The sequence below is a fragment of the Aethalodelphis obliquidens genome, unplaced genomic scaffold, assembly GCF_003676395.1.
Source record: "Aethalodelphis obliquidens isolate GAN/ISIS:26980383/991018 unplaced genomic scaffold, ASM367639v1 scaffold26, whole genome shotgun sequence".
NCBI lineage: Eukaryota > Metazoa > Chordata > Mammalia > Artiodactyla > Delphinidae > Aethalodelphis > Aethalodelphis obliquidens.
The window spans coordinates 19,441,769-19,464,177 of record NW_020837970.1 but is presented as its reverse complement, the minus strand read 5'-3'; the positions used below and the strand labels follow the sequence as shown (position 1 = coordinate 19,464,177).

General features: G+C 40.8%; 1 protein-coding gene across 11 annotated transcripts in view; it reads right to left on the bottom strand.

The window, feature by feature from the left end:
* Positions 1–22,409, bottom strand: part of NEO1 (neogenin 1) — a 237,875-nt gene that overhangs the window by 9,379 nt on the left and 206,087 nt on the right. For 8 of the 11 annotated variants that reach the window (XM_027123555.1, XM_027123553.1, XM_027123547.1 and 5 more), the window contains 8 exons: positions 22,224–22,362; positions 20,253–20,360; positions 18,243–18,437; positions 14,441–14,509; positions 9,987–10,134; positions 5,269–5,507; positions 4,600–4,692; positions 785–943 (listed from right to left, as the gene is read on the bottom strand). In XM_027123555.1, the coding sequence (XP_026979356.1) occupies positions 785–943; positions 4,600–4,692; positions 5,269–5,507; positions 9,987–10,134; positions 14,441–14,509; positions 18,243–18,437; positions 20,253–20,360; positions 22,224–22,362 (1,150 nt within the window). The remainder of the gene's footprint in view (positions 1–784; positions 944–4,599; positions 4,693–5,268; positions 5,508–9,986; positions 10,135–14,440; positions 14,510–18,242; positions 18,438–20,252; positions 20,361–22,223; positions 22,363–22,409) is intronic. The other 3 variants (XM_027123552.1, XM_027123556.1, XM_027123546.1) reach the window with 2 other exon arrangements.

The window sequence follows — 22,409 nt, the reverse complement described above, 5'->3', positions numbered from 1 at the left end:
GCACCTTAAAACTGAGAAGATGGAAATTAATTTTCAATTAATGAGGAACAGTATTTATTCCATTTGCTGTCCTCTCACCTTCACTTTTTCTTCCTTAAAACTGTTTCGATAAAGCTGTTTCTTAAGATTTCCAAACTGGGACATGTTAGTCTGGCAATGTATATCTTTAAATACACTGCAGATTGTTAGGCTAATTTCCTATCTATTTTTAGAGATGATCTATGCCTGTGAGCCCTTTCTAATTTCAGTAATCCACTAGGCAACCTGAGGTTTACAATATGCACAAGCTCAACATGGCCACTGGCCCTGCTGTCCCCAGGTGTTGCTCTTACTTTGGTACATGGCAGAAGTAAGTAATTAAGGCCTAACATTAGAACTACCTTATGGCTGCCCTAAGAACCTTCCCAACATTAGGCAAAGGCAACATCTAGTGTCTGAAAATCACCCAGAATACATTTTCCTTTCAAACTGGAGGATTAAAAAAATAAACAAACTGAAAATATGACGGAATTAAGATGCAAGATGATGGAACAAGACATGGTTATGTGATTAGAGTTACATTTTTACTAAAACAACACCTTGCCCTAAGCACTTAAAACGTAGGGGAAAAAAATGGACTGAATTTTATAGAAACAAATTTGAGTCAGTAACAGAAACGTTATGATAAACAAATAACACTGAAAAAAAAATCCAAGTCGTTCTAAGCAGGGCAAGTCCTCCCCATTGCAGCCTGCCGATGCTTTTTGGAATGCTTTCCACCTGGGGCTCCATCCTCATCTCTCACCTGTGGAATTGGCCCTGTCTGAAAGGGACATGGATGTGCCAATGGGCCATGAGCTGCCCGGGTGGTAGAGATGACTGCGAGCTGGAGAAGCGAGGCTGCTGGAGTGGAAATGATGGTGAGGGTTATCGAGGGAATGGATGGGATGGGCACTAATCACAGCTGTGAATGAACACAAGACAGAGAAATGCTTAACATGCTTGCACAGACACACACATATCACAGTTCAAGAGCAGTTACCGCATGCCCCCCTCCCATACCGTACGACCACTTCCTTGGCTTTTTGGTGGCAGGTGGCTGAATTTGGACAATTAGCCATGGGTTTTATACTTGCTTTAAAAAATCAACACACTCCTATGCATATGTCTCTAGATATAACACAGAAAGAAAAAACCCTGATGATTTTTACTAAAATGTTAACAGTGATTATCTTGTGGGGAAGAGTGGTGAAGAATTTTTTAAAAAATTTCTTTTGGTTTATCTTTATTTTCCAATTCTTCTACAATAAATATGGATTATGTGAGTTATTAAAAATATCTCCTTGAATATGTCATAAAATATAAATCCATAAGCAAACAAATGGTGGTTTGGGTATCTATTATTTTTTTCTCTTGCTTAAAAAGATAGAAGTCCCTTTTCCTTTGAGTATATTCCTAATTCATTCTGTCTTTTCTTACTTGCTGAATGAAGCATGAAATAGGTATTTAGGCTGAATGAATAAGTAGCTGTTTAATCAGCTTTCATCTTAAAAGGAATGCCAGTGGAACTGAATTCTTACGTTACAATCTAGTACTAAAAGCATGAAACACAGGCCTAGGGCACCATCTCTTCCTGCTTTCCAGTCTGGGAGCTCAGCCACATCCATTCACATATTAAAAGATAAACGGATTTTTCCTAAATTGCCTCTTTCCTTCCCACACTGGCTAAGGAATTCAATTTGCTGCATTTAGCAAACAAATCCAAAATTTCACACAGATGTTCCACATACAACTTTCTATGAAGACAAAGTGCTTCTTTAATGAGGCTTCATTATCAATCCCAGAGATGCAAACAAACAAAATCAGAAGCCCAGTTGGGATAGAAACTTTTCTTAGGTACTCCCATAGAGTAGCTGGAGAAGCAGAATGTTTAACATCAAGATAACCAGCTCTAAATCCCCCAAACAGGTAAACAGGCAGGGTTGGCTAGGAACACATGGCATCTTTTTATTCTTCCCTTTAGGCAAGGACTTCACAAACTTTGTGATAAAACTTAATTTGCCTTTGGAGTCTCTTAAAATACCTTGTCACCAAGAATCTCCCTAGATCTTTGGGGAGCCACTCAACATGACTGGTGAAGAAAATCCCAGTCAATAAAATAGAGGCCTTGGGCTTCCCTGGTGGCGCAGTGGTTGAGAGTCCGCCTGCTGATGCAGGGGACGCGGCTTTGTGCCCTGTCCAGGAGGATCCCACATGCTGTGGAGCGGCTGGGCCCGTGAGCCATGGCCGCTGAGCCTGTGCGTCCGGCGCCTGTGCTCAGCAACGGGAGAGACCACAACAGTGAGGCCCGCATACCGCAAAAAAAAAAAAAAAAAAAAAAATTGAGGCCTTTATTCTGCAGCTTTCTCTTTGCCACGTGCAAACAAGCAGGTGGCACAACCAGCCAGGGACCCTGGAGCAGTGCTGCCCCTCCCCCCTTAAGGCCTGGGAAACTAATCAGGGGCTTTCCCTGCCCTCAGGGATCAGAAGCTGCAGGTGGTCCCTTGGAATAAAATACAACTTGGAAAATCTGGCTGAGCAGAGGTCTTAGGGCAGCTTGGCAGTCAGCATCTCCTCCAGGGGAAGACAGGTAGTTTTCAGAAGTAGGGTGTTTCAGAATCAATGTTTTCCAGAATTAAGGCCAGGGTGAGGGAAAAAGCCTCCTGATTTTTATCTAGGAAGTGCAACTTGAAAGTGTTTTAGGTACAGAGAACTCTCACAAAAGAAAAACAAAGTTGACTTTAAGGCACTGCCAGTTTTTCCAAATTAAAAATGTGAAAGTGTCTGTCTAGAATACAGTTGGCAATCATTAGCTGTTAGCTGAATCAGAATCCAAAGCTTCTGGTGCAAGGCCTTTGATGGAACCTCATCCTGACACCACCAAGCCTTTCTCAGCAGTGCTCAGACATTTAAAGCCATGGTAGGTGGATGGGGGATGCAGACTCCAGGGAATCCCAGGTTGTGAAAAAGGATTGAAGCCACGTGGGGAAAAGCATATCTCTAAACCTGAAGATCACAAGTACATCACAAGTAAATTTGGGTTTCAGATTCTTGAATTAAAGGATCCACTCACCCACCCAACTGCTGAGGCACAAATTAAGTAATACTGTACCTTTATGCATACTCCTTCCCACCACCAAAAAAAGAAAAAAAACAGGAATGCTATCAACTAGTACAGCACATCTTTTCTGTGTAACATATTTAAAAATAACAAATCTAGGAATAGGGTTAGTCAAATTTTACAAGTTTTAAAAATAAGCCAGTTCAGGCAAGAACTAAAGTCTTATATAAAACAAACAAGTAAGTAGTCAAGCTACCATCTTCTTATAAATCAAAAGCAACTGGAATGGAATAATTTACTCTTTTTGGACACTTCTAAACCTGGGGACCCCATCCAGGGCACCTCTGATGAGAGGGAAACTGGTTTTCCTTGCACACTTCGAAGTACAGGCTCCTCTTTTTTTTTTATCGTGGACCCTAAGCAAAAACTACTTTGTGCAGAAATGACCTGTTAGCAAATGGGCCCTTTCCCTTTCAAAGCTGATTTTGAGAATCTCGTGCAAGTGACAGCGTGTGTGCAGACGTTTACACTCTCAGGGATTCCACCAGTTTCCAAGTATATGGTACCATCTTCTGTGTGTAGGATATCTGTGATTATTTAAAATCTCTGTCGTTTGTTAACAGGGATGGCTAATAGTTCTGAAATGGGACATCTTTTAAGAAATGAATAAAAATCCAAAAGCTCATTTAGGTTAAATTAAAAAGTGATCTTTCAGGATTTGAATCTAGGCACCTGACAGTGTTAATGTTTACTAACCTACTGTTCAGTCCAGAGCAAATAACTTCAAGATCAAATAGTTTTTTAAACTTGATATTGGTAGGCAAGTGACTTCTTATCTCTCTAGAATGGCACAGAGGACCCTCAACCTCAAGTCCCATTGTGCCAGCTAATCTGAAAGGCTTCCCCACCTTGAAAACAGTAACAAGGGAGAAGAAACACTAGTTTAAAAATATAATTGGTCTGTCCCACTGCTTTTTGGTTTTTTAATCATGACAGTTAACTTATTTTGAGTTTCAAATATTATTAAAGGAGGCTGGACAATTTTCATGCTTATCAAAGTGAAGCATGGGTCAGATAAGGTTGAAAAATATTCCATGCTGTCCACCTAAAACTCCTCTAAAATATAACGTCTATTAACTAAAAAAAAATTCCGCAGGTGCCTATCAACACTGATTATGTATCGGGAAGCCTAAGGAATACTGTGCCATCTTCAGCCCCATCTCTCCTGCAGAGACTCGATGTACTTTTAAAGAGACTGGTCACTTCCCTAATGCCTGGGAGGCTTGTGGAAATTGGCTTCTTAGCTTATTTGCACTGAAATTAAAGAAGTTACTTGCAAGAATAAATATTAATTGCAAAATATGGCAAATGCTTGATACTTATTCCCTCATGGTGCCAAAGCTTTGGTAGATTATTTTTTGTGCTAGGATCAAGTGAAGTCAAAGAGATCACTGATAGTTGTTCCCCGACATGACTGGATAGATTGGCAGCCCTCGGGAAAAGAGAAGCTTTTAACTTACGCTGGGGTGGCTGGGAGTCAAAGGGCATCATCATTTTTGGTCTCATTCCCCGCCTTCCAGCCAGTGTAGACATGCTGTCCTCTGATTCATGCCCTAGACATCAAATATGGAGGCTGGTTACAAACATGTGCCCTAGGCCAATGAGCAGCCTCAGCAGTAAAACATTTCAGGTGGGGGATTCAGGACTCACAAACAACAATGGGACAAGGTGGTTCTGCAGGAAGTGAAATAAAGAGGAAAATGACCATTAGTGCATTACAGGAGTCCCTGTTGAGGCAACTCAGTTGACACAACGCTGCCTACCATGCTTCACTGCAGGTCTGTGAGGGAGAGCAGCCAGACCAAGAACATGCTGAACACCACAATGAGAGCTGGGGCCCCACTGAAGGGATGGAATGAAATGCACAGACATAGGCTACGTTGTCTCAAATGCTTGAGTGTCAGGTTGGTGAACACGATGAGAGACCTAACAGAGCTAGAAGACTGTCTCATCTGGGTATAGAACCTCTCCCCCCTAACGAGCTAGCTATTCTTCATCAGAGGTTGATCCTGTAACACACATTTCTTTAAACCTAACCTCGTATAGGAATCACCAAATTAAGGCAACCTTACAAAATGGAAAATGGTTTAAATGAAAATAGTCTCCAAACATTTGGGAAAAACCTGAACCTCTATATGAATTCCGCCTTTGATGGATGTTGCTGTCCATGGAATTGTCAACTGGTGTGATATCTTGAGAGTTACGAGGAATTGGAGTATCCGTCATGATGGGGTTTGGGTCTGGAGACTTATCAATGGGTTTCAGCTCCAGTCTCTCATGATGGATCCAGAGGTCTGGGGGTTTGACATCCTTGGAGTTCCCTTTGTACTTGTGGGAGCCATTCACTGATTTGCAAGCAGCTCGTTTCCTAGGTACAAAATTAAGAGGATTTTTAAAAGTAACTCTTGAATATTATTAGTCAAAAGGTTTCAATGATTAAAACTTCCCTTCTGAGAGATGCTTCAGGCAAAATCAGAAACAAACAAGAAAAACAGAGTCAAGAAGTTTCCTTCTGGGAATAGTAAGTGTATCACTGCTTTGTCCACATTATTTAGAGGTATGTACATGGGCGTATTTGAATAGTGCCTTGTGACTTTTTTGAGTATAAGCAGATTAGACAGCATTTTTGAATCAAATAATCTCTAAAGCAAAAGGTTTCTCCCCAAGTTTCCAATCAATAGAGAAAGGACACCATTAACTAGAAATATAACAATGGAGTAGACATAGAGTCTGCTTATAAAGGAGGAAGGGAACTCCATAGGTAACTCAAACTAGGACCACCACTGGGTTAAGTCAAGAATGGGGATGACAGTGTCGACTTTTCTGTGCCTTAGTTTCTCCATTAAGTCACTCACCCAACTCAATAAGCATTTATTAGGTACCTACTGTATGTCAGGCCCTATGCTGGATTGCTGTACCCTCAGCACTTCTGGCCAAGTGAGGAAGACAGACATTGAACTTTTTTTTTCTTTTTTTTTTGCGGTACGTGGGCCTCTCACTGTTGTGGCCTCTCCTGTTGCGGAGCACAGGCTCCGGACGCACAGGCTCAGCGGCCATGGCTCACGGGCCCAGCCGCTCCGCGGCATGTGGGATCCTCCCGGACCAGGGCACAAACCCCCATCCCCTGCATCGGCAAGCGGACTCTCAACCACTGCGCCACCTGGGAAGCCCTGAACTATTATTTTTAAATGTTCTGAGCTTAATGAAATGCCAAGTGTTATAGTAACCTCTTAATAGCTGGACATATAGTGGACAGGAAAAATGTGACGGAAAAAGTGACATTTAAGCTAAGACCTAAATGGGACAGGGCAGAAGGTGCATTCCAGGTGGTAAAATCAGATTATGTCAGAGCCCTGAAGCACAGAGCAACAGCCTGGTGTGCTAGAGGGACTGTAAAAAGTCCGGAGTGGTGGCAGCGTATGAACCATAGGGAGAATGATATGAAATGATGCTGGCAAGATGGGCAGGGATTAGATCATAAAGGGCTATTAGAGCCACGCCAAGAGTCTGCAGTTCCCTCTATGAGTAAAGAGAAACCCCTAAATGGTTTTAAGCAGGAGAGTAAGGAGATTAACTCTGAGTTAAAAATTTAAACCAACTGGGATGAGAAGAACGGATTTGAGGGGTAGGGGACAAAACAGGAGGGCAGTTAGGAGGCAACTGCAATAATCTCAGCCATGACTGACGGTGGCCTGGGACAGTGAGGATGGAGGAAAGAGAGAGATTTGGCAGTTATTTAGGAGCCCAAAATGACAAGACTTGGTGAAAAAATGGATGTGGGAAAGGATAGGAATAAAGAAACAAGAGGAATAAAGGATTATGCCGAGGTCTCTGGCTTAAGCCATTTACTAACACTGGGGAGAAGCAGGTTTGACAGAAAAGATTATAAATTGTTTTGGACATGCTAAGTGGCTCTGAGACACTACAGATGAAACATAAAACAGGTAATTGGTTCTGAGACTGAGGCAAGCCTGAGACTCAGAAGAGAGAGGCCTTGGCTAGAGAGAGGAATATGGGAGTAGCTGAAATTCAGAAGTAAATGAAGCCAAAGGAGCAAGTATCACTAGGAGAGAGCGTAGAAGGAGAAGAGAGTAATTCTAGGACCAGGCCCTGAGGAATGTCTGTATTTGATGGCTGAGTAGATTGGAGAGGCTGCGAAAATGAACACACAATCACGGAATACAAGAGAATGTATTCAAGAGAATGTTTCAAGAAGGAAGGAGTAGTTGACTGTGTTAAGTGGGGAGAGATTAAGATAAGGACTGAAAAATCTCCTTTGGCTTTAGCAATATGGAAGTCACTGGTGACCTCAGCAAAAGCAATTCTGCTGAAGCAGTAGGGGCAAAATTTGGATTAGAAAAGGACTGAAGCATGAATGGGCAGTGAAAAAATGGACAAGTGAGTGTAGACAAGTATTCAAGAAATTTGTGGTGAAGGGAAAGACAGAGATTTGTAAGTGGTTGGTGGTAAGGACCATGCAACAGAGGAAGGGTTATGATTATTTCTTAAGATAGAAGAAGTTTGAGCACACTTACATGCTGAAGGGGCAGAGCCAACAGAGAGTGAGAGGTTAGCTGTGCTGGAGAAAGGGACAACCACAAGTACAAGGTCCTAGAAAGCAGGAGACGCTGGGATCCAGACGGTAAGTGGAGAACTGGTCTCCGACAGGAGGAAGGGGGAGAAAATGATTATTCCCGACATGGAAAGGTTTTCAGATTTGATGGCGGAACACTGAGATAGTTCTCATCTTTTGAGAGCGAGGGGGCTACAGAGGGATGTGCTGAGAAACTAAAAGGGGCTAGACTCTAAATACTCTGTCAGCTTTGAGGTTGTAAGAGTCTATAAACAGCTACAATTGAAATGGGAGGTGTCTCAGGTACTAAAGAGGAAGAAAAGTACTGAGAAAAGCTCACATATTTTCGATGGTCAATGGAACACTTGGAAAGCAGATCACTGGGGGAGGAGGAGGGGAAAGCTCTATGAAGATTTGATACGATTCTTTTAGCCAAAGGGACGCAAATTATAGGACCTGCAGATGCAAATACAGAGTACAGAGCCTATTACAAACTCATTTTCCCACCTCTCAATCTGAAGACTAAGTACTTTATTTTTTTATTTACTTTGAATTTTAAATCGCCCCAAACATTAAGGAATGTTGTCATTTTGTTTTTCCAGATTCTTTTAAATAAAGATCTCAAGATGTCTAAAACTAGATGCAAAATCAAGTTCATAGAGATAAATGGGAAATGCTGAAAAAGCAGCTTATAGAAAAGTTGTAGCGTAGAAAAATGTCATCTCTGAGGTTTTAAAGAGAAACCGTTTTCTACAGTCAAAGGTAGGTAGGGAAAGCTGTAAGAGGCAGCCATCAAGAGGCTTATAAAGAGAGCCCCCATCCTCTTGGAAACATGATGAAGGTGAGCTACAGAAAGCTATTTTATTTCGGCAAAAGAAAGATTAAAAACATCACAGAACCTACAGAAAATGACATAAAGCCATAACTAGTAGCAGTTAGATGGTAGCTTGTACTTGCCCTCTATTTTGAAAACAAACAGATTTATTGTTATTAAATCCTCGCATCCTTGCCTTGGGCAGACCAGGTCTGATGATAATCACACAGACGTGAATTTCTCTTTTCTCTTTATGGAGCAATACCTCCATCTTACGATCCTTTAGGATACTGCAACTAAAGTTGTTCTATTACCCATACTGTGTTTTTGCTATTACGGGTAACTCAAGAATGTCCTTTTTTATGGCATCTGTCTTGCTGGCCAGAGATAGGAGTAGAATATGACCTAGGGTCAAGGATTCTCTCAGGTTCCGGAGTGCAGGCTGTTATCAAGCACCATATTATGGAATCACCTTGCTAGCTCCTCTAGACAATTAGCCGCAAGCCTCAAAATCCCAGAGGAGTTCAGAGCTAGCAGCCACCTGACCTCTCTGCTAATGTGATATGCTGATTATAAGTAATCCTTTCTCGTTCATTTAATCAATACATCTCTCCACCGCATTCCCCCCACCCCACCTCCTGCAGTCCCAACCTCAACTTCTACACTTGGTAGCACTTCTTTAAAAATACTCCTAAGCTTAGATTTAGAGTCTATGGTCTATGGTCTCCGTCCATCTCAGCTGACATTTGTGCCATGAAATTCCACAAACTCCTGTGCATCTGGTTCACTGTGTGCACAGAGACAGTCTTCCAAAGGGGCCCCCAACAAGGCTGGACATTGTCCACTTTCCTCTCCAGATCGATTGTCTAATTGGCTCTGTGACTTGAGAGGTTGAGTTAAATGAACTACATCTACAAGGTAACTCTGTCCCTGGCTTCCAGTTGGTTTGGAAGGTAGAATGCACAGGCAAGACACTGGAAGGTAGGAGGTATTTTCTCTCCTGCCCCCTCACTGCTGGGCTAGAGGTTGGCAGTAGTTACAGTCCTACCACCCCACACGGTTCCTGTCGCAAGCCCTCTCCTGCTGCTTCAGATCCCTGAAAACAGCTCTCTCTTCATCAGAAAAAACCCTCACCCTTTTAAGGGTGACAGTGGCCTATCACTGCTGCTGGCCCTTGAACACTGCTGCCTAACGCTAACCCCACCTAGGACATTGTAAATGGTCCCTTCATTAAAGCCTCCTTCACCCCCTTTCAGTGTGCCATCTCTTTCCTGCCAGGACCCTGAATGACACACACTTAATAAGAGGAACCATTCTGCATTTCCTTTAAAAATATTTAAAACATCGCTTTTCACATATTTTATGTTTTAACTCTGTGTACAACTCCAGATACAGAAGTCACATAGAAGCAAAAGAATACGTACAAAAAAAATGTATGGGCTACAACTGGGGCTCCTTACTTTTTCTGGTGAGAAGTGGTACGCCTGGTGCAAAAGACAGCGATGATCACGACCACCACGATGGTGATGACGCCAACGGAAACGATGATGACCAGCAGCATGTTACTGTCTAGAGGAGAGGTGGGGCTTCCATGAGGGCTGTTACTGCCTGGAAAGGGAAAACCGTACGCTTGCTAGTGTTAGAGAATTCTAGCATAAAATCAGGCTACAGAACCGTCATGTCAGTATAGATACTTCTGTGAGCTTCTTGGTAACAGTCATCACCGTGCCTTGTATAAAAGTGCCTCATGAACACAGCCATCTCCACTAGATCATGAAATCTAGAGAGCGGAGTTTCTGCCCTATGCACAGTACCTTGCACAAAGCTGATGTTCAATAAAAGTTTCTCAAGTTATACTGAACACTGTGCTTGGACAAATAAGGGGGTCTGTCTCCTGGTGTCTCATGTTGTATGTAAATTCATTTTATAAAGCACCATTTGTGAATCATTTCAGTTTTCTGACTTGCAAAACTATTTAAAAAATGTACATTCATAGAAAACAAAAGGTTTTTTTCCAACATATAGATGTCTGCCATCACAAAAAAATTATTTGAAAAATAACATCTTTTTATAAATACACAGTCTATGCAGAGTTAATTTTCTTATTCAGTTTCAGGAAAAAGTATGTACATATGCATTAATTTGACAAATATTTATTGAGTGGTTACTATGAGCCAGGCATTGTTCTAGGTACTAAGGATGCAACAGTGAACAACAAAGATAGGTAGGGGTGGGGGCAGACAATAAACAAATAAGAAATTATTAGTTTGTAATAAGTGCTATGAAAAAATAAAATGAAGGTATATGATACAGAGTGACTGGGTGGCTATTTTAGATTGAATGGATGGGAAAAGCTTCTCTGAGGAGATGGCATTTGGGCTGAGATTTGAATGACATGAATGATCCCACCATACAAAGACCTGGAGGAAGAACATTCCATAGAGAGGGAATAGCTAGTGGAAGGATCCTATGGCAGGAATGAGCTTGGCACGTTCAAGGAAGAGAAAGGCAGCCAGTATTGCTGAAGCAAAGAGAGAGATGCAAAGTTAGAGAGAAGGAAGTGAGCAGAAAAAAGATGAAGGTGAGGCTAGAGGGGTGTGCAGAGGCCACATCATTTAGGACCTTGAAGAAACAGATTTTCTTCTTCCTATTATTGTTCCCTCATTGCTCACAGGATGAGGCTCAGCTTTTTATCAAGGCCTTTTGTAGTCTTGCTCTTCCATTTTCTGAAACATAGTTCTTTGCTTCCCACCTCGTTATAAAAGTTATGCATGTTCATATTATAAAATATGGGAATCCCTCTACACAGATCTAACCATCATGGATAGATGACATCTTTTCTTCTAGTTACTCTCTCTTATTGCCCTAACAATCAAAGCTGTACAATTAATAGGATGAGCTGTTTTGCTTAACTATTGCTAGTGACTAAATATTTAGTCACTAGAAGAAGTACTTAAGAAGAGTCATCCTACCCGTCTGGGATGTTGTGGAAGAAATTCCTACCATGAAGGTATGGCCTCCTACCCGTGTTCTTAGAAAAGCTCCTAAAGTGATTCTCATATACAGCCTGGCTTATAAACTTACGATCTAATCCAAACTACACTTATTGTGGGAATCCCTTCCATAACACTGGATTGGATTAGCGGACCTTTCACTTTTGATTCTATGATTTTATAGGCTACTAAGCACAGTCCTAAATGTGGGATAATTTTGGCAGCTTAAGAGCTTATTCTTCTACATTTGCTTTAATCACTTTTATCCTTCATTTCTGAGAAAAAAGTCAGCAGATAGACAACTTAAATTGTACACACTGAGCTTCAATAAAATAACATTTTTATATTTGGGAACGACTATGGAACTGGGAGCCAATACAATTAGACCATACTAGGGCCTTACATAAAACTTTTATTAACAGCAGTGCTGAGTTACTGGGTGGGGCAGGCACTGCAATCAGAGGCTGGGGAGCTGGGGTGTGGGAGGCAAGCAGAGGTGGTGGCGGCAGTTCTTTCCTGCATTCAACAGAGACAAATTCTCATTTAATTGCAGTTGACCTCTAACTTCTGAGCTGGCCAAAAGCTCCCTTTTAAAATAGAGTAAGAATGAGCTGCCAATGGGAGCATCATCCCTCCTACCAGGGACATTAAGGCTCACCTGGACTATTGCAACAGCTTCCAAACCACTCTTTTCTGACTTCATACTCGTGACACCCAACTCATTCTCCGCTGTCATCAGGGTAATAATAGTAGATACTCAATAAATGGAAGTCATAGTTTACCAGTAGTATCAGACATCTTACATATGTTACTTACATGAGGAAGCTCACATTTCTTAGCATCAGCACTTGAGCTTTTGACAGGCTGGTTCTAACCTACCTTCTCTAACACGAGACTCTCTATCCTGTCTCTAGGCAGTGTGATCCCTGGAGAAAGCAGGTTTAAAAAATTTTTTTTTAACATCTTTATTGGAGTGTACTTGCTTTACAGTGTTGTGTTAGTTTCTGCTGTGTAACGAAGTGAATCAGCTATACATATACATATATCCCCATATCCCTTCCCTCTTGCGTCTCCCTCCCACCCCTCTAGGTGGTCACAAACCACCGAGCTGATCTCCCTGTGCTATGCAGCTGCTTCCCATTAACTAGGTATTTTACATTTGGTAGTGTATATATGTCAGTGCTACTCCCTCACTTCGTCCCAGCTTATCCACCCCCCTCCCCATGTCCTCATGTCCATTCTCTACGTCTGCGTCTTTATTCCTGTCCTGCCCTTAGGTTTGTTAGAACCATTTTTTTTTTTTAAGATTCTATATATATGTTAGCACACGGTATTTGCTTTTCTCTTTCTGACTTACTTCACTCTGTATGACAGACTCTAGGTCCATCCACCTCACTACAAATAACTCAGTTTAGTTCCTTTTTATGGCTGAATAATATTCCATTGCACATATGCGCCACACCCTCTCTATCCATTCACCTGTCAACAGACACCTAGGTTGCCTCCATGTCCAAGCAGGCTGTTTTAAACTGCCATGCCTCCACACGTGCTTTTATTGTGTCCTAGGATGTTCAACCCCCTCCTCAACATTTAGCAATCTTCTCTGTGCCTTTTAAAATCTGGGTCAGAGATCATCTCTTCTACAAAGCTTTCTCTTTTCTCTATCAGGTAGTTTGTTACTCAATCCTCCTGTTCCTACAGCCTGTTACACAGAACCTGAACCTTTAGAAATATGTGTGAATAAATGAATGAATGCATAAATGAAAGATAAGACAAAGAAATAACTGCTTTTCTCACAGTCTTGAATATTATACTGTGGACAGCACATAAATATAACATATGCATCCCAGGAGGAGAAACTCATAAAGTCCTAGAACTCAGAGCCTAAAAATTTCTTGAAGCAAGCAAATTTGTCTGGCTCTCCTAAGAACTGGCTGATTTCACAGAAGTCTGGGCAATATCACTTTTTATTTAAATAGATACTGGAGACTGAGATAATTTTGTTTCCACAATTAGATCAGGAGTTTCCAGAGAACTAGAAACTCTTTTCCTTTCTCTTCCATATGTTTCTTTTTTTTTTTTTATTGGAGTAAAATTACTCTACAAGTGAGGAGACAGTAAGGGTCATTTCTAGTAACTACCTTTGTGGACATTTTGCCATCCTGGATTCCCACATCTGGTATAGAACCCCATGCCTTTCAGGCTGTGTGTGACAGTGGAAAAGGCACAATCTGAAGTCAGAAGACCTGGGTTTTGGTTCTAGGACTTCCAGCATATGTGGGTGGATCCAGGCACATTACCCCTCTGCTGAGTCTCTTAATGTATAAAATGGGAATAATGATACTTGTTCTCCCTGCCTCACCACAGTGTTATGAGGATCAAATGTGATTTCATGTGTGAAAGTAACTTACAAATGGTGACGTTCAGTAGAGAAGTAGGTGTCATCATTTAAGTAATTAGAAGGCATCAGCTCTTAGGATGGCTTGGAGACTGGTAATAATTTTTTAGAATTCCCAAACTAAAAACACTGCAGTAAGTAGTGTGGGGATAAATTAATGATTCCAAAGCATTTCTCTGCCTTGTTCTAGATGATAGCTAATCCCACTAAAGGGTTTATTTTTGAAAGCAAGATTCTAATTATTTTCTAGAGGCAGTGGGCAAAAGGAAGACTTGTTTGTTTAGAATTATTTTAAGCTGGATATGTGGGGAAACAATTTTATTTCTGGATCCTATAATGAATGAGTTTATAGTAATTCAGCAAACATTTGCCAGAAAATGCCTAAAGCCAGTTCTATTAAATAAAAAGAAATGAGTAACATGCTACAATCCACCACACAGGAGCTACAAAAAACATTTCAAGATTTCAAGCAGAACTGCATCATGCCCACAGGAGGCCAAAAAAGCCACAGGAAGGGCTTTACCGCTCATTGGAGGTTTGTAGTCGGATCCTAGGTCTGGCAGACGGCTTCCTTTCCCTGCAGACCCTGAGGCTGAAGAAGAAGAACTCATGTCAATAACAACCCAATCCATTGGTGTGACAAGTCTACTTCACAGCTAGCGAGTGTTTTCTACAAAAAAAAAATATTTTCAGTCTACTCTGTCCATGAGAAAAGGAAGTAGCACACACACAATGGGAAAATATAGCCTATTTGTGCAAAACAAACTAAGGTATAGCTTTCTATGCAATGAGGCATCTGAAAGTCTGACACCCTTGTTCCATGGCTGTACCTAGGGTGTAACAAAGCTGCCCCTTGCTGTTAAGGTTTCTCTAGCTCAGGAAACATTAGCTGAAATACTACCCAGAGCACTTATGGCTAAAGTAGCTTCTCATGGAAAAGGGACTAAGGGGACCAGTTAGGTTAATCTGCATTAAAGAAATGGACTCTTCCAAGGGACCGGCTATGTTGATCTGGCCTAGTGGGTGTCAGTAGCGTTTGGATTCTTTTCTCAAAATATAAAGCTGCCTTTCCAAATATAAAGTTACCCTAACGGGAGCAGGAAGGCAACTGGACATTCAAACTGGGTTCTCAGTTCTTGCTCAGTCAACCTAAATATCCAAAGATAAAAAAACCAAAGTCTTCCCTCTAGCTGCTCACGAAGGACACTGTCTCCTAATCCATCATCATGGAACATAACAAGTGAGGCTGCTGACCTTGGGCTTGGGACCACCTCATAAGCAGACCTCAGAAAACACAAATATCAGCCTTTTAGAAATTTATATTCTTGGTCTTGAATTTTATTCTTCACATTTATAGAAGAAGCTGCCTTGTAAAGCAAATATAAGGAGTCCGTCCCCAGTAAAGCAAAGGTATTCCTCAGTGCAAAGTCTGGGGCCAGAAGGCAGTCTCATGCTTCTTTTGAAGAAGTGTGCAAGAACTGCAAAGTAGAGCTGTTCCACATAGATAATACAGCACAGTGCGTAACCGACTGCCTGCACCGCAACACCGGCTCCATCACGCACTAACTGTTTGACTTTTGGCAAGTTACTTAGCTATTATTTTTGGGTCTTAGTTCCCTCATTGTAAAACAGTGATAATAATGGTACCTACTTCATGAAATGGTTGTGAGGATTAAATGGAAATTTAATCCTATAAAGTATTCTGAATACTGCCTGACACACAGTAAATGTTCAATAAATATTAACTACTAAATAAATCTTTAGGGAAGAATATAATCTTATCCTTTGCAGAGGTAAAGAGCATGAAGCTTCAGAAAACACTTATAAATGAGAGTTATTTCTACGAAATAAAGCTTGCCTGGAAATGCATAAACCAGACGTGTTGCTGTAAAACATTACAGCTAATATCAAGTACTGCTATAAATGATCAGACTTGGAGGAAATGGAAGAAATTAAAATCTGAAGGTTTCTGTATGAGTTCATTTAACGAATAAATCTAGAAATGAAAAGAGTATTTTCTATGTTTCCAGAAGCTCAAAACCCCCAAAGAAGGTCTTGGGTATCCAAAAGGGCATATTCTAGAATTTAACTCACAGTCCTTGACCCTTTCCCATTGTCCATACTTATTACTTTATCCCTTTACTTCTGATGCCGTCATTCCTCCCAAATGGCACACACCATATTTCAAGATTCCAGTTTTTCTTTTCACTGTGATAAGCTGGCAGAGATGAAACAGCCCTTGTAAGGCCCTTCATATTTAAGTGTACTTATTTGTCAGGTAGCCCACATTTAAGCCAAGCTATCCAGAGTAACATATTATGTAAATAATTGCCAATGAACACACTTTGCCAAGAAACCGATTGACTTAATTCCCATATTTCTTAACATTTTTCCTTTATATTTAACCTATGAACAAGAAATTCCAGGGATTAGCCAAACACCAAAAATAAATATGGGCAAAGAATTTTAACTACCAAAGGTGTGGCGTAGCTGAGAATTGCACCCTGGCTTATGGAGTGAAGTGAGGGAAGAACAGTGAGCACATTTATATTCTGTGCATATTCAGTATAGTTACTTTTCTATTCTCAGGCTTAAGTCAAAGGTTCTACCATGATTAGGGTGCCTTACACACAGACACACACACACAGACACAGAGGTATGTTTGCAGTTTCTCTAACATACAACAAAAGGCTCATTGAATGCAAACACATTTCCAAAGCCCTAAAACTTGAAATTTCAAATTTTGAATCTTCCTTGCCATTAACCAAGATCCAAAGACTCTGTATTTCTAGTAACTACTCCTAAAGAATAAAAGCAACCATCAAATTTACTTTTACTGCTCTTAGTATAGAAAACAGATACCTACTTTAGCTGACTTCCCAGAGATGAAAATCACAAAGTATAGTTACCTCTCCACCATAGCAATTGCAGTGAATAGACTACACTGACAATTTCAAGAATGGTGACACTGAGGCCCAAGCTTCCTAAACTTCCACTGTAAACTGTCTCTAACCTCTTTTAAAATAAGCAGATATATTTAAGAGAAGAAATGGAAAAACAGCTCTGAATTAAGCTTAAAACAAGAGAACAGAGACCACTAATTTTATCACAGATAATCATACAATTCAGTAGGGTACATTTGTAGATTTTCTGTTGGGGGGAGGAAAAGAGGGTATTCACTGAATTTGATTAAATTTTTCACTTAGAGATGCTAATAAAATTCTAGATGCTACAAATATGACAAATTGGTATGCTTGTTCTCATCATGTCCCGAATCCCTATCTGTGTTACAGAATTTCAGTATCTTAGCGCAAATGATAATCTGGCCCACACTTAAGGCCAATCTCCTATAGCTGCAGAAGTTTGACTCAGTTTTTTTCCTGCCAGTCTATTTAGCTCCTAAGTATCAATAGATTCCCCAGCTTTTCAGATACTCCAAGTGCCACAAACATGGACTCAACTCTACTCTGGCCAATAAATATTCGATTTTTAACACATGGTACTGGTACTGATTTTCAGGAAAAAAAACCCCCCAAAAAACCAAAAAGCTAATAATAGGTCACAAAAGAGAGGAAAGGAAAGAGAGGCCATCTACTCATTTACCTTGATCATTAGCCATTTTATCAGAGGAGTCCGCTAACAGGCCAAGCACAGGGGAAGAAAAAAACAAGAGCAAGGATCACAAGCTTTGAAGATGGGACAGGCAGAATTTTTAAAGGAAAAAATAAAAACCCACAAACTTCCAAACACGTTGAGTCTTGTTTTTCGTACTAACAGAAAAGAAATCCATGTATGGTTTCCACACTTCCAGACTCAGTCCCCGACTTTTATTCCTAAGCTTACTTGGTTCAATATTTTACCTTCACTTTCTTATCTAGAGTTTTCTCTAAAGGGCCCCTTTTGAGAAAAGCCTCAACCCTTTCTCTCTACAAAGGTCCATGAATAAGCCTTTCAGGTTAAGAGCCTGCATGTGTTGAAAGAGAATCATCCATCAAATAAACATGCGACTACGCTGTATGGGAACCAAGAGAATCCCATCTGATCTGACTGGTAAGAACTTTTAGATCACTGCAATTCATCTGCCTCAAACAGCCTGAAGTCAAGAGTTCCCCTGTAAATTATATGGTTAGGTCAGTAACCTAGGGAACACTGATTTGGTAGTCAGTGGGTGGGATCATTTTGAGATTAATGCTCACACTGTGGCTCATAAGCGCATCATCAGAACTTCCTGTATCATCCACAGTCTCTACATGCTAAAGTGACATGTGCACGCATAGCCCCACTCAAGAGACACACAATGAAACACTCTGTTTGGGAGGCTTTACCTTTGGGTGTTCTGAACTGGACAGCTTCAGACATGGGCCCCATGCCCTTTGAGTTCCGAGCTTGGATTTTGAAGTAGTATGGTGTGTCAAGTGTTAATTCTTGTATCTGGTGAGTCAGCCTGTTTCCCACAACAGGCTCAATAACCCAGTCGTGTATCTCTGCATTCACGTCCGTACTGTAATATATGATGTAACCTATCCAAAGGAATTAATGGGAAAAGAAATCTTATTCCTGCTTTTTCTTTTGCAATCAGTTAAGTCAATAAAGATATATGTTACAGCATATACAAATAGAGAACTAGTTACAGATTAAATTAGCAACGGTAAAAAGCATTTTAAATGCTACACTAAACATAATATAGATAAAACCACAATTTCAACAGTGCCAGACTGTAAGTTACCATCTATATCTGCAGCTGAAGTAATAAAAGTAAAGGTAAAAATATAGGGTTAAATATTCTCATAAGCTAGGAAATTATATAAGGGAAATAACCTAATCATCATTCCAACATCCTATACTTCAAGGGTCTACAATTAACTCAATGCAGTTTTGAAAACTAGTAACTAGTAATGGCCTGACAATGCTCTATATATATATATATATTTTAAATTTATTTATTTATTTTTGGCTGCATTGGGTCTTCGTCGCTGCATGTGGGGCTTTCTCTACTTGTGGCAAGCAGAGGCTACTCTTTGTTGTGGGGTGCGGGCTTCTCATTGTGGTAGCTTCTCTTGTTGCGGAGCACGGGCTCTAGGCGCGTGGGCTTCAGTAGTTGTGGCACGCAGGCTCAGTAGTTGTGGCTCATGGCTCTAGAGCACAGGCTCAGTAGTTGTGGAGCACGGGCTTAGCTGCTCTGCGGCATATGGGATCTTCCCATAGGGCTTCCCACAGGGCTTGAACCTGTGTCCCCTGCATTGGCAGGTGGATTCTTAACCACTGCACCACCAGGGAAGCCCATCAATGCTGTTTTAACTCTCACCAATGTGATTTCCCAGGAGAAAAACTCCTAGGAGATGCGCAGCCACCTCTGCTAAATTCTCCCAAACTTGGGGTGGGTGAAGTCACAGTGAAACGTCACCTGATACATCCACCAGAGGGCACTCAATCTCCATGGTTGAGGCAGGAAGAACCACAATCACAAGCCTACCTGACCTACACAGTGCAAAAATGCACTGCATCATTACTGGTTTTAAAGACAAAACAAAATGTAATCCATGTCAAGTCATGCTTAATTCCTTTATGGAAGAGGCACATTCTAAAACCTAAAGTAAAAATTTCATAAAGACTTGGGATTTATGGAAAGGGATTCCTCCTGAAAGCCAAGGCAGGACAATGCTAAGAAAGGCCTTCAGTTTCCTTAGGCTGCCTTATTCATACGAAGAAACTTCAGGAGGCATACACCTACCTGGAGCAGAGGCAGGTTTTCCTCCCTGATAAGGCCAAGGAAGGCATAGTGCCCTCTGTTCTGAAAAAATTCAAGGTCCCTTCAAAGGCCTAAGCCAACTCGGACTTTTAACTCTAGTTGTAAGAGCATGGGAAGCTGAAGTAGCAGCTCTGGGTGAAAAAAGAAACTAAAAGCCTAATGGGTTTTTTTGGCTTCTGGGTAAAAGAACTGAGTTTTTATTTATTGGGTATTATCCTGTAGAATTAGGCAGGGTCTTTAATCTCAAAGCTGGTCATCTAGTCAGAGATAGAGAAGAACAGCTTTCCTGAGGAAAATAAATATGTCCATAAGTTCCACTATAACCAAAGGCTGTCTAGTACAACCCATAACCTTCAGACTTTCATGCAACATGGGTCAGAACAACCAGCTAGTGAATCATTTTTATGTCACTAAACAGCACGTCCTTGCTCCACCTTCCAGGACCATCACGACTCATACCTCATAAAATGGCCAAGGCAGCTTTAAGACCCCCATTTCTCCTAACAAGGAGGCACCCTTCTGGAATGCTTCTGCCAGGCAGGAACAGGGAACAGTCACACACTCAAAGGCATCTTAGGCCTCTTACCTGTAATTTTGCCATTGGCTTCAGAGGGAGGCTGCCAATTTACAATTATGGTCCTAGGTTTTCCCTCTTTACTCACAACTGTCACATCCTTGGGTGGAGAAGCAGGAGCTACAAAATAATAATACTTTCAGTAATTCCCATCCATTTCAATTTAATTCACCCTTTCCTCAACCCTTTCCATTTAGAAGGCACAATGAAGGGCAGAGGCAAAAAAGATAAAGCCTCCTGGCTTCAAAGAATTCATTGTCTATCTATAAATAGCTCCAATGAAAAGAAGGATATGCAAAGTACCAAAGAGGAAATATCACACCATGAGGATACAGTATAGGCATCCAGATGGGGAGGTCAGGGATATGCAGGCTAGTTAGGGAAATCAAAAGACATTTGTAGTCCCTGCTTGATAGATCAGGAGACTGAAAATGAGAAATGTTATATAATGTGCCCAAGATGACATTTTCCCCCCAATTTGGATTGTTTTGTTAGAATAGTTTTAAGTATAAAGTAACTTTCTCTCTACCTACAGTTGGCTCTCTAAACCAAATACAGTGTTTGAAAACCACCATTCCCCCAAAGAATAAATGATTTACAAATTGATGGGTTTTTTTTAAAAGTTAAATTTACGCTGAAAAGATACGAAGGTTATTGCTCTGAAATGTAAAGCTGTTTATGGAACAGAAAAACCAATAAAATAAAAATGACAGTGCATCTGTATTTCCATGTTATGGCTGAAAACTTTTAATGTACTAGTTGGAAAATGAGCAAAGTAAGTATATCCTTAAACTTACTCTTCTTTTCCTAAAATACTGGAATTCTCCTAGTATAAAACGGAAGGGAGCCCAGTGAAATGCAAACTCCTGATGGAGTATCATTTATTACCTAATGGGCTGGAATGAAAGCACAAAGATACTCTTAAAACTGGCAAAGAAAGCAAACTCAAGGTCTATTTAAGCTTTTGTGCATTATATTTCTTTCTCTCCAAATCTATCCCCTTTTCTCTGCAGGAAATTCAACCAACTGTGAAGATAAAAAGACATTAGGGCCAAACCCAGTCTACGGAGACTTTATAGCTCTAGTTTTTTCATTATGCATTTAAAAGAGAGAAAGAAATAGGAGGGTGGAATAGACAGAGCCTCCCAACGGTTACACACCTCCCCATGCTAGGCAAGTACAAGGGGCAGAAGGGTAGGTCTACAAGTGAGCAAAAAGCAAGCAAAATCTTAAAATTGGATGGCTTGCTTTCCCCTTGATTTACTTAGCTGTCTTTTTTCTTTCATGTTTACTTACAGAGAAAAACCCTAAGAATACTCCAGTGGGAGATTTTATAAGACACTAACCAGTTTGCAAGAAAGCTCCTAGGGAAGGCTTGGGAGGCTCTGGTAAAGTGCTGAGGCTTTAGCAAGCATAGCATTGGTGAAGGGCAGCCCACTTCATCTTTTCTATCTCAATTTCCCAGTAAAGCAAGGTTAATAACCGTAATTCCTTACGTCTACACAGTGCTTTACAATTTACCACGTACTTTATTTATAGGGTACTTTATTTTACCCTATAAAGTAGGAAAGGCAGAGATCACCCCTCTTTTATAGATGGAAGAAATAGATTCAGAGAGGCTGGATGACTTGCTTATGATCACAGTCAACAGATGGTTGACCTTGGAATTGAACTCAAGTCTCATGACTCCTAAAATCTAGTACACTTTGCATTATATTGTCCTATTTGCTAATGTTCTTGTACAACGATGAAAAAACATAATTAATCAGCTGAAAAAGCAAACACTGAACTCCAGCTGTAGCTGCTCACTGTGTTCTGTAAATATGTCAATTCATGCACTCAATTCTTTCCTTGGGTAGGAAAAACAGGTGATGAGATGTCTTATGACTTGAGATATGGCACAACATTAGCACAGACTTTCACTGGCTTTCACTTCTTGCAAAGAGAAGAAATGCCATGTGACAAAGTTCTGACAACACATACCTGATTCAAAAGTGGTCCCATGTGCTGTCATACTCCATGTGCTTGATCTTCGACCTTTCGTCACCATCACAGAGAATTCATAGAGTGTATTTGGTTTTAAACCAGTCACCAAATAACTCAAAGTCGTTGCATTAGCATTCTGGAAATATATGAATCAAGAGCTTCAGAGTCAGAAAATATCAAGAA